The 13,486-nt window shown below is 40.4% G+C and overlaps 1 protein-coding gene across 1 annotated transcript in view; it reads left to right on the top strand.

The window, feature by feature from the left end:
* LOC121873145 (C4b-binding protein alpha chain-like) overlaps window positions 1-12,264 on the top strand; it is a 55,451-nt gene extending 43,187 nt beyond the window's left edge. Inside the window, exon 4 of the mRNA XM_042376462.1 lies at window positions 12,124-12,264. Coding sequence (XP_042232396.1) covers window positions 12,124-12,230 — 107 coding nt within the window. The 3' untranslated portion in view covers window positions 12,231-12,264. The remainder of the gene's footprint in view (window positions 1-12,123) is intronic.
* The last annotated feature ends 1,222 nt before the right edge of the window (window positions 12,265-13,486 follow it).

Genomic DNA, 13,486 nt, shown 5'->3' with positions numbered 1-13,486 from the left:
TGGTTGTGACAGGAGCAAGAGTTAATGTGGTGGTGGTGGTAGGAAAATGTGTGGTAGTGGTGGTAATAGAAGAATTTGTGGTGGTAATGGTGATAGAATAAGTTATGGCAGCGGCGGTGGTGGAAGTTTTGGTGTTAGGAGGAGTCATGGTGGTGGTGGTGGTGGTGGTTGTGGTGGGAGTTTTCATGCTAGAAGGAGTTATGGTGCTAGGAGAAGTCATGGTGGTAGGAGAAACTGTGTTCGTGGTTGAGGTGGGAGGAATTTTGGTGGTGGCAGTGGTAGGAGTTGTCAGGGTGTTGGTTGGGGGAGTTTTGGTGGTGAAAGTTGGAGGAGCGGCAGCAGCAGTGGTGATTATAAATAGACAGTTTTAAACACTTATAATGATTTATTCATGATATAACACGATAATAAATGCGTAAAACACTCGAATTTAACTTACCAGAAACGATGTTGCACGCTTAGTGAGTTGAGGTGGTGCATTCATGATGTTAAATTTCTTCCATAAATCCCTAACTGATTGTTGATCCTCCCCATAAACTGCTGCTATGAATTGTTTAAATGTTCTGCATAAATAATACTCCTTCAAGCTGCCAATCACGCCTTGATCCATTGGCTGTAGCAAGGCAGTTGTGTTCTTGGGCAGGTATTCCATTTGAATATTAGTAGAACAATCATTCAGGTTAATTTGGTGACTGAGAGCATTATCTAACAGGAACAAAGCCATGTTGGAAATATCTCCGCTGTTACTGTACTTTTGTACTGCTGGACAAAAATAGTTTGTGAACCAATCTTGGAAGAGACTGGCAGTCATCCACACTTTCCTATTAGAATGCCATATCACTGGTAGTTTAGGTTTGGCGTAGCCCTTGAGAGCCCTTAGATTTTCAGAGTGGTACAAAAGCAAGGGCTTTAACTTCATATCTCCAGCAGCATTACCTCCCAACAGAAGTATTAGATGATCTTTTCATAGCCTTGAAGCTTGGTGCTGAGTTTTCTTCACTTGAAGTAAATGTCCTGGCAGGCATGTGCTTTCAAAGCAGGCCAGTTACATCGACATTTTACACTTGTCCTGGAATGTATCCATCTGCTTCAATAATAGCCTTCAGTTCTGCTGGATATTTTCTTACAGCATTAGTATCACCACTGACTGCTTCACTAACCATCTTAATATTATGCAAATTTAGGCATTTATTAAACCTTACAAACCTTCCTTTACTGGTATGAAAGGGTTTTCCATCAGAACTTGTACCTTGCTCCTTCATTAAATCATCATACAATCTTTTTGCTTTTTCCTGAATGATCAGAGTGTTTCTCAGCACATTTTGTTTGGTTTGATCCTCTATCCACACACTCAGGAGGCATTCCATATTAAGCATCACATCACTTCGATTAAAATACAATATACGGACTTAATTTTGTCACCATTATCATGGATTGTTCCCACTGTTGAGGTAGCAAAGCCTAATGTTTTGGCAATCTAGCTGAGTTTTTCTCCCTCATCAAACCTCCTTAACACAGCCAGTTTTATGTCTAATGTACTGTACACTGTACAGGGTTGGATCATATACTGATTTTTAGTGGTCAAATACAAATACAAATACAGTACTTGTGACATTATGATGCAAAAATACAAATACTTTTATTCCTTAATTCAAAATACAAATATAAATACAAATACTTCTGAAATTAAGATGTAAAAATACAAATACAAATACAGGTTGTACCTCTCTAGTCCGGCATTCTGTGGTCCGGAAACTCCCGTGGTCCGGAACGATTTTAGTTTGTCCAATAGGTAGATAGGCAGCTTTTTTTTTTTTTTTTTTTTACTTATCTGAATTATTATTATTATTACAGGAGTATTAAATTTTTGCCCCTCAGGCCCCAATGTGGGTCAGTGACCTATGCCCGGGTGGGCTAATCCCCTAAAAAAAAAAAACAAAGCCGCGGGAAATTAAGGTTTGTTTACATCCGGCAGTTCGGCTGCTCTCTCTCTCTCTCTCTCTCTGCTTGTCTATACAGAGTACAACATTTAACCCTTCAATATATATGAGCAGTAAATAAGTGTTGCTTTCATATTCTTATGTAGAGTAATGACGATATATTTTCACATGTGCGCACTTACATACGAGCAGTCTCACTTTTTTTTTACCATTAATGGTTAGCTACTTACATTGTTCCATTTATTAACATTAAATAACATTACAGGTACTTCAAACAACCATATTCATTTTTTTACATTAATTTTACTACAGCTAAACTCAGGGTCTTATTTTCTTCAGTTTTATATGTAGAACCAATCAGTCACTGGTTTTGTAATCAACGAATGCAATGCTGTGTCATTTCCTCGTGTGTTTTAATATTCTATGTATTATTAATGAATTGTATTGCTCATTTTGCACACATAAACATTAATTTAATAAAAAAGACATTCAGTAATAAACAATAATGAATCTTTTGTACATAAGAGAAATGACGCTGTTTACACGATTATGCACGTCATCTGCACGTTGGCGGGCCGTTTAAACCCGCCGAAATTCAAGTTTCCGCCGTCAAAATTTTTATTTATTTATTTTTTTGTGTGTTCCAATAAAATACGTTAAGAATTAAAAACTCGCGAAATTTGAGAAGCTACTATACGACATTTAACCCTTCAATATGTCTTCAAAGAGACCATGATGCAGAGAAAGTGGTGCTAGTGCTTCCAGGCATAAGCACAAGTCACTATCTATCCAAGAAAAGGGTGAATTTCCATGGTCCGGCAATTTCCATGGTCTGGCACTGGTCAGGTCCCGAGGTTGCCGGACTAGAGAGGTACAACCTGTACTTTTATTTCCAAGTTCAAAAATACAAACCCAATACCTACATATCAGAGTTACATTTTATCATCATTAATGCCCGGAAGATTTCTGGGCTCAAATTAGCTCGCTCAGGAGTGTAAAAATTACCAGCTTTGCTAAACACTCTCTCAGAAAGTGCCGACAGAGCACAGCAGCCTAGAATGCTCTTGGCAAAGTGCCTCAGAATTTTGAAGCTTTGTATATCACGCTAATACTTATGTGGGTTGATGTCAAAAGGCAGAACACCTTCCTCTAGATACATTTCAAGCTCCGTCTTCACCACTGTAGTGTGGTTTGTTGACGGGCTTGACATCGATGGCCCAGGTGGAGGCATGTAGGCAAAGAGACGAGGTCGTTTGGCAATTATGCCATCTTTGTCTTGGTTGATGCTCATGGAAAGCTCATTCTCTTGAATTTCTTCCTTCTGGACCTTCTCCTTGTAGTCCTTGGTAGACTCAGCAATAATTAAGTCCACAATCTTCAAAATCTTTTCTTTCTGCAGTTCCTCACTTGGAATCTACGCCAACTTGAACCTGGGGTCCATGGCAGCTGCGGCAATGACATCAATTCTCTCCAGAAATGGACGCAACCTCTTTTTGACAGATGACTGTAGTGCATTTGCCAACTTAAAGCAGTAGAGCGGTTTATTTTCAATGAACAGTTTGAGGCTGTGCTCAAGACCAAATACAACTGGTGCGATGCAAGAAAGTGTAACTATGGTTTCTCCTTCTACGTGCGACATCGCCTCTTGGAATGGTTCCAAAACTTGTACCACTTCTTTCAACATTGTCATTTCCATTCCCTTCAACTCCTCTACAGTCTGTTTTGTTCCTAGAAGACGAATGGCTGAGTTGACTCCGCTGGTGTCCTTGAGAACTGACTTAATCATTGTCAACTGAGAGTTCCATCGAGTAGCGTTGGCGGCTTGCAGTGCAACCCCAATCTTTTCCAAGAACGGTGCAGCTACAGTAGATCGACGTATTGCAGCCACAATACTGTAGCACTTGTGTATCACAGTTGCAACTGCACTATTTCTGACATTGGGATCATTGAAGGCATCTCTTATGCACAGTTGCTGTGTGTGGGCAAAGTAACTGGACCGCTCTGGTGGAAGAAGGGCAAGCACTTCATCCAGATCAAGTCTTCTTCCAAAATGTCGAGAGCATCTTCATTTTCATTTTCACCACTACTTTCACTCCTTACTTCGTCTCCATATAATCCTGGCAGACAGACATCAAATGCTCTCACCATTGACGAAGCATTGTCGGCAACCACCCTCCACACCTTGCCACGAATTCCGAATTTCATGACAATTTCCTCATATGCTGTAGCGATGTTCACAGCTGTATGTCGTTCCACAAACTGATCGCAAGCAATGACACGTGACTTCAACTCCCATGACGAGTTGATGAAGTGTACTGTGACGGCGAGAAATGATACCATTCTCCGATTCGTCCAGAGGTCCAGTGTCAGGTAAATATGACTGAGGTGTTCGAATTCTGTCATCAACTGCGACCCAATGAGCTTCGCTCTCTGCAGCAGTAAACTATTTCTGAGTGTGGTTCTGCTTGGAAACATGAATTGTGGTTCTGCTTTGTGTAGAAGAGCCCGAAAAGTCTTGCTTTCCACAATGCTCAGAGGCAGTTGATCACATGCGATGGACTCAAAGAGTTTCTTTGTCATAGACCGCTGTTTGATGTGATTAGCGTCAAATTTTTTCTCCTGTGCAGGTTTGAAGAACGAGGTCAATCTGGGCTGTGACACACAGCTCTCATGCTTCTTCTTTTCCTCTGCAGCTCTCAAGGTCTCATACTCATTATATTGAACTTTGTGAACTCTTCTGAGATGCAGAACTAGGTTAGATGTTGCCTTCGTCGATGCCGAATATGACTTTTTGCACTGTAGACAGTCGACTATGAGAGTCTTGTCAGTGGACTTGGCATTAACAGAATAAAACTTTGTCAGTGCACAGTTGAGGCATTTGCACGTCCTCCTCATCCTCGATCGAATGGTCATCAGATGTCGATATGTCTTGTTTATCCATCTGCAACATGAGAACCAATGTTTGTCAAACTTTAAAGTTCAAACCGAGTTATCACTAGAATGACAAGTGCTTTCTTTATTTGGCATATTTGGTACTACAGTGTATTAGACTATTAGACTATTGTCACGCTCCCTAACCACTTAGTACTATATTTAAATTAAATAAGAAAAAAACTTTCTCGACAGGATTTTTAATAAAATTATTATATCTTAATTCACCCACCACGTACAATGTGTTTGTTGAGTTGGGGCGGGCCGTGATAACATAGGAAAACTCAAGAGCTCACGGGACTCTGGAGTCACGGGCACTCACGGCTGCACGTCTGCCCGATTGACCTTGACGCTCGATCTGAGCCTGTGATCTAACTCAGCTACAGCGAGTCAGACTGAGCGTCGACGGAAAAGTGGCGCGGCATTTAAATTCAAAACAAGCAGGAAAAGATGCACAACAGATTCAGAATGTTCAACGTTACTGCTTGCAGATAACAATAGCAGTAATAAAAATAAACAAAATTACAAAAATAAAACAAATTCAAGTGTTTTCGTCCTCACAAATTGTCTGTAAGTAACAATACAAAATATAAATTTTTCCTTTGTTTATGGAATAGGCAAAAGGCAGTGGCCTTAAACTAGCCTACTGCCTGTAACACTAACAAGTGTCGAAATACAAATACAAATACAAAATACTTTTTCTTCTGGGTCCCAAAATACAATTACAAATACAAATACATTGAAAATGTATTTAAATACAATTAAAATACAAATACAATTGTATTTTATCCACCCCTGCTGTACAGTCTCTCCTCGACTTATGACGGGGTTCCGTCCCAACGATCAGGTTGTAAGTCGATTTGGTCGTACTGTAAGTCGAAAAAGCGAAAATAATACATAGAAATTCTAAAATGAAATACACTACAGTAAAAGTAATCAATAATGTAAAATGAATAGTGTTACTGTGCACTTACCTTTAATGTAGTCAGCTTAATGCACATGGGGCCTCAATAAATTTTTAATTAAGCATGGAGACTACATTAATTGGATGAAGCAGAGGAGGAGACAGGGCTGAGTGGGTCATCAAGTTCGCTTTCTTCAGACAGGCTAACATACTTGCTTGTTGAAGGTATTGTATCATCTTTAGGGAGTGAAAAGGCAGCAGGTGTGGGGCGTGAGGAGACAGCAGTGGGGGACTTTTTAAAAAATATGTCCAATTTAGACTGCACAGTTGCCTTTTCTTTTCATTGTAAATCTCCCTGTAGCAAGCAAGTGCATCTTGGATCAGTCTGTCAACTTTTGCAAAACGCTCAACATTTTTATCCATTTCTTCAAACATTTGCATCTCCTTATTAATAGTAGCAAATGCCTCTGCCATTTGTTTCACTGAAAACTTTTTGGGGGGTGCAGGTTCTTCTTTTACATTTTGTCTCTCTTTTTCCTCTGCAAATTTCTGTGCCTCCAGTTCAATAAGATCCTCATTACTTGGCTCTTCTGCTACAATTTCCACCAACTGCTCAACATCTTCATTATCAATTTCTAACTCCAGCTGTTTACCCATCTGCACTATCTTGTTACTAATCTCAGAAATTGCTACATCTTCATTAAATCCTTTGAAACTGTTCACATATCTTTTCAGGACCTTCTTCCATATTTCATTCATGCATTGACCTGTAACCTCATCCCATGCTGCAGCTATGTTCTTTGTACATTGCAAAATGTTGTTGTCCTTCCAAGACTCTCTGAGCATTTTCTCACCTTCAGTAGCAGCAATAGCCTGAGCGAAGTTCATATGTAAATATCCGTAATACGCTTTAAAAGCAGCAATAGCACCTTCATCCATGGGTTGGATGATAGAGGTAGTGTTAGGTGGAAGGTAGACTACCTTAAAACATCAGGGTGCAGGTCGTCCAGGTGTGGTGGGTGTCCTGGAGCATTTTCTAAAATTAATAAAATCTTGAAGGCAACCCCTTGTTGCAGACAATACTCCTTGGCTCGTGGAATGAAACAACTCGGGAACCAATCCTCAAACAGTGCTTTCTTATTACTGCGATAAAACACTGGCAGTGTGTGCTTGCTGACATGTTTAAGAGCCCTGGGGTTCTCTGAATGGTATATCATGAAGGGTTTTACCTTGAAACCAGCTACATTCCCCCCCAACAGAAGTGTGATTTGGTCCTTGAATGCCTTGAATCCCGGCATGGTTTTCGCCTCTTTGTGGATGTATGTCTGTTCTGGCATGTGCTTCCAGAATAAGCCAGTTTCATCCACGTTAAATATTTGCTCAGGCAAATAATTTCCCTCCACGATGACACGATCTAGCTCCTCCTTAAAGGCTTCAGCAGCACCCACATCAGCACTTGCTGCCTCTCCACTCACCTTTACACTGTGCAAATTGTAATGTTTCTTAAACCTTTGGAACCATCCATGACTTGCTGTGAAGTTTTGGTCGCACTCCTCTCCTGCCTGCTCTTTCAGGCTTTCGAAAAGGCTTCTTGCCTTAGCTTGTATGGTTAGAAGGCTTAAGGGTACACGCTTTTGTATCTGATCTTCCATCCACATCACAAGTAATTTCGTTATTATTGTTCCCGTTATGGGTGCTGATCCTTTCACTATCTCACGAATTCGTTCCTTGTCCTTCAAAATTGTTGATATCGTTGAGTGAGACAAGCCAAGGTTGCGTGAAATGGTTGCTGCCTTTTTTCCATTTTCATATTGCATTATTATTTTAATTTTCATCTCAAAAGTAATTGACTGTCTCTTTTTCTTCTCAGCACCACGAGAACTCTCACTTTAATGCTTGCCAGCCATTTTAAAGGGAATTACAAACGAAAATTTTGTCAGTACACAGCGCGATCACTAATAACAATGACGGCCAAACACCAACTGAGTGGGCTACGGCGTGGATGCTGTACACCACGAGGCGGCACAGCCCAAGCTATCGTACGGTGTCACATTACAACCAAACTTCGGGACTCGAAAATACGTGATGTGAAAAGTATTTTATACGACCATGGCCGTCGTATGTCCGGGTTGTCGTAAGTCAAGGAGAGACTGTAATTCCTTTACATGATCTCTTACCACCACTGCTGCACTTGCACTTGATGGCCCCTTTCCACTGATCTTGAATAAGAGAACACAGAGGCAAAACTGAACACAAGCTGGGGATTGAATACAAACTGACCAAAATCGTTATTGTTGCTATCACCTAGAATCCACACAAAATAAATTTTACAATTTGGGTAAAGATTTTGTGTATAAATCACGATTTTATTTTTTTTTAATGTGGTGAAATTGCGGAATGGCGAATGTTTTAGCCGTATCCTGAATTTTTGGGTCATAATTTAAAAATTCCTTATGCACGAATTTCTGTAACCCAGGTTTCCCTATCGCGGGGATGCCTGTATACATAACTAATAACTTTTTTACATTTTAACGCTGCTTTAACAGTATTCTTGGCTGTTTACATACTGTTACAGTAATGTTCAGGACTACACAACACAGGTCATATGTGAAAACAACAGTGAGCGAGCAAACAAGATTTAAAAGTTTGAGGAGATAGACTGTGAGATTGTAGTTACACAGATTCTGACCAGTACAAGGTGGAGACGTTGAACAAATTCTTTTCCTTGGTGTTCACAATAGAGAAGGCAAACAATCTTCCTGCGTTTGAGGAAAGACGGTTTGGCACATTGCTGACCCACGTTGTGTTTACAGAAGAGGGTGTTAGAAATAAATTGTCAGAGCTAAAGATTCACAAAAGTACCGGCCCTGATATGGTACACCCCAGAGTTTTAAGAGAATTGTGTAACAAGCTTGTGGATCCTCTTAAAGATCCTGTTCTGTAAATGCCTGGATGAGCAAAAGGTCCCCAACAACTGGAAAATGGCTTATGCGAGTCCTTTGTTCAAGAAGAGCAATCATCACTCCACGAATAATTTTAGACCCGTGAGCCTTACCAGCATAGTATGTAAAGTACTAGAGAACATCATAAGAGATGCCGTGATGGAACATCTGCTACGAAACAATCTTGAAAAGGATTGCCAACACTGTTTTATGTCGGGACGCTCCTGCTTAACACAATTACTCAAGGTCCTGGATGTTTTGACTCAAATTCTGGAACAGGGTGGCAATATCGACAATATTTACCCAAATTTTGCCAAGGCTTTCAACAGAGTACCGCATGAAAGGCTTTGAATTAAATTGGAAGGGTACGAGATTTGGAGAAATGTCCTGGCGTGGACCGAAGACTTTCTTCACGATCAGAAGCAGTGTGTGGTGATTAATGGCACAGAATCGTCATGTGCACCTGTGACAAGCGGGGTACCAGAGGACGGTGTATTAGACCCGCTGTTGTTTGTTTGCTTCATAAATGGCATATCAAATGCTATACACTCCTCCATACAAATGTTTGTGGACAATGCCATGTTATTTAGGGAAATTAAGAACCAAAATAGACTGTGAAAAGCTACAGAAAGATCTCTGTGAGCTTCAAGAATGGTCGAAGAAGTGACTGTTAATATTCAATGTCACGAAGTGCAAGAGGATTCATGTGATTGATTGATTGTGGTAATTACATCCCTGACGATGCAACAGCTTAGGTCATATGTTGCCGACAGTGCAAGAGGATGCACCTGGGTCACACCAACAGTAAGGAGGCATATCACATAACTCAACAGGATGAAGAAACTGCATTAATTGAGACTGAATGTGAAAAGGACCTGGGTGTGCATGTTGACAAGGAACTTAAGTTTTCGGGACATTGTGAGAAGAAGGTGAATCAAGCAGCGAAACTAGTAGGTCTTGTAAGAAGTAATTTAGATATCTGGATGGTCCACCACTCGTCATGATCTTCAAGAGTGAGGTGCTTCCCCGTCTGGTTCCCAAGATATGCTAGAGACTGTCAATTGATTGAAAATGTCCAAAGGAGGGCCACCAGACTGCTCTCCTGAACCTCAACTACCCAGAGAGGTTAGAATGCCTGGAACTGCCTAGCTCATACTATAGACGGGCAAGGGGCGACCTAATCAAAGTGTACAGTCAGTCCTCGACTTAAGACGGGGTTAGGGACTTACGACCAGGTCGTAAATCGAATTGGTCGTAAGTAAAAAATGCGCAAATACAGTCAGTTCTGCTATAACGCAATAGTTGTGTTCTTGTAAAACATCGTGTTACAGAAATTCGCTCAATATAAATAACAGGGCTTATGGAGAAAATAGGGTTAGGTGCAGATTACTCGAAATCGAAAAAAAATTTAGTAATTAGCCAAACACAAAGGATAGCACAGTCTAAATAAATGTTACATTCATATCTAATAATGAAATCATACAGTAAATGTAACACTTTACCTTGAAAAAATATGAATATAACTTGATGGGGGAGAAGGGTGATTTTGGGTTGATAACATTGAGCTTCTCTTCAAGTGTTATAGCCTTTCTTTTACGATCATCACCAGGAATGTGATCACCAGAACGCTTCTTGGAGATATTCTTCTTTACCATATTCACAGTTACTACCACAAAATTGGAGAAATAGTAAGCAAAAATCGCGTTACAGCAAACAAGCGTTCGCGTTTTACAAATATCGTTCCTCTATTCATAAATCGCGTTAGAGCCAATTCGCATTGTCAAAACACGCGTTATAGCAGAACTCACTGTAATACTTAGAAAATCTAAAATGGGTATCTCTTTTTCTTCTCAGCATAACAAGAACTCTCACTTTTACGCTTGCCAGCCATTTTAAAGGGAATTACAAACAAAAATTTTGTCAGTACGTACACTGCACGATCACTAACGTCGGGACTCAAAAATACGTAATTTGAATAATATTTTATACAACTGTAACGGTCGTTTGTCGAGGAGTACCTGTATAAACATCTCAGAGGGCACTGCTCGGTCGAATGTACATACCTGGAGCTGGCAGACGCTCACCCCACAAGGGGTCACAGCTCAAGGTTGAAGAAGCCACAAGTCCAGAAAACCGTGTGGGCAAACTTTTTTGGAGTGAGGCTTGTGAACTCTTGGAACAATTTGCCAGAGAGTGTTACTACGACACCGAGTGTGAGCTCTTTCAAGGCCAGACATGACCAACACTGGAATAGGTTCGGATATATTCAAGAGCCAGTGCATGCCCAGTACATGCAGTGCGTATCAGAGACGAGACCAACCGCCCAAGTGGCTAACGAACAGATCAGTGGTGAAGAGGATAAAAGCAAAAAAAAAAAAAAAAGCAAAAAGAGATACACCAACCAATCATAGGCATCCCATGCAGTCACATGACAGTGGCCAATTGTAGCTCACAAGCTCTCTGAGCCTACCCACCCCATACGCCTGGTTTTGGGAGGTCCGGTGCTGATGTGGATTGTTGATTTTCTATGTTAAGATTTAATCATTGGTATACATCCCTGTGTTGGAAATAGGATACCAATCTCTGAAAACTCTTCACATTCTCTGAACAGAAATTTTCTTGGAATTTTCCAGAAATGCGCATGATGCAATCCTCAGAAATTCATTCCCATGGAATGGAGACATTTTCCCCCGGAATTTCTCGGAATGCTCAAAAAGATAATGACGACTATTGGAGAGTTCCTGGATCAAAGATTCTGGCTAACGGAGAAATTATTGTCTTTTATAGGTTCATACTGAAAAGGCACAGCTTTTTGTGGATTATGGATATTTAGCACCACAATAAAATGAGCTGCAGATTGACAAATTGCAGATTCAAAATCCATGGTTTGGATGTGATTTATTTAACAAATCTTTTACAGAAGTAAGAATGGCTGAATGACAGTGACTGACAAGAATCTTTTTTTTTGTGTTTACTGTATATGCTCTTGTATTTGGCAACCCAACTTTAAATAAGAAAAGGACTAAAAAAAAAGAAGGAAATCGAGGATATGAAGAAGTATGTGTGGGTATTTCTTTCTTTGCTAACCTTTTGGCACTTTCTACACATACCTTGCATCATTTTCTCTAGTGTTTTCACCTTTCAGGTTTCTAGGCCTAAGCCAAAATTGGATGAGGTGTGAAAATAATACTGTAGGTACAGGATATTATATCTTCAAATTCTGAGAAATTTCTATGAAGTGGTTATCTGTGTGTCTACCTCAGTTGCATTCAGACTCCCTGTTTATCTATTTTTTACCTATCTACGGTACTGTAGGGTACAGTATTTCTTTTTACTACTGTAAAAATCCAGAAATTGTGTATACAGATTTCTTGCAAGTGATTATATATCTGTACTGCCTTTTCAGATGAAATGCAGACTGAGAAATCAGTGCTTGACATGCACACCATCCTTGTGGCAACCACCGGCAGTGTCATCGGTATTTTGCTGATTGTTCTCGCTCTCATACGTTAGTACTGTATACTTGGGTTTTATAATTTGTTGTTGTTGTTAAAACGTTGTAATAATTTTAAGATTTTTCATGATTGTAATATCATTATTAATTTATATGCATTCAATGTTGGTAGCAATGTAGTGAAATGCCCTCTGCCTGCTCACTGTCCACCTGGGCCCCACTTCCTCACCACCCAACCTGGTCCCACACACTGCCCTCTTGCCACCCAGCCACTTCATGCCTCAGCCCATGCATGTTTCAGATGATATCAGCTTTTGTGGGAGGTGTTCCCATGGCCGAGTAACCTTTTTCCAGGTTTTGTTCTTGGGAGGCCTTTCTGTGAACTTAAAAGCACTTGTATACCACGTCAAGGGCTCCCAGTTTATGATCTGTTCATTATGGAAATGTGAAATAGCCATGACTCCTTTCTCTTGTCTTAGTTTGTAATTGGCCATCCTGTCATCCTGGCTAGGCCTGAAATAAAGAGTCCCGATGGTCACACACTTGTCTAGCAGGCGTGATTGAGACAGGTGGGATGTGCAAGTCATGAAATGTACTACAGACTGACCTCGCAAATTCTTGTCTTAGAAGTCTGTTTTACCACAAATCCATGCATTTTCATAAGCATTCCCCAATTACTGTGTTTATCGGTTGTCCATGCTCATTTAAGAAAAAAATATAATTGTTTTAAAATTCAAACGCTCATGAAAATACAGGGGCCCCCCAAATTCGCAGGGTTAGGTTCTCAAAATGGCTTTGAATCATCAAATCCGCGAATAACATTTGCTGACCGGTGGGGGAGGGGGGGGGTACATTTTTACTTGTGTACATTGAAATGTATATTCCCTTTGTGTTTGCCCTTAGGGCAATTACAGTGAACCCTCACTTTACACGGTTAATTCAACCCACGGCGGCCAGCGTAAAGTGAGACACGCGTAAAGTGAACAACATAACATATGGGATTAATTGAAAAAGAGACCAGGCCGACCTCCAAACTCCACTTTTTCAGACACAATACCTACGTTGTAGTAAAAATAACTTCTTAATTTTATGATGGTATGCACACACAATTAATAATTAAGAGAAATATCAATAATATTAGGTTTTTTAACACTTACATTAGTAGAAATGATGGCTGGGCACACAGGGATGGGGGGTTGGTTCCGAGGCAGAGGGCAGATTATTGGCCCTCACTTGTATCAATTGTATCACTATCCACCACAGAGGCTTGCAGGGCCTCTTTGTCAAACCACTCAAAGTCCATATAAGTCCATAT

Source organism: Homarus americanus, unplaced genomic scaffold (genome assembly GCF_018991925.1).
Source record: "Homarus americanus isolate GMGI-L3 unplaced genomic scaffold, GMGI_Hamer_2.0 scaffold32929, whole genome shotgun sequence".
NCBI classification, from domain to species: Eukaryota; Metazoa; Arthropoda; class Malacostraca; order Decapoda; family Nephropidae; genus Homarus; species Homarus americanus.
This window is presented reverse-complemented; position numbering and strand designations above follow the sequence as displayed.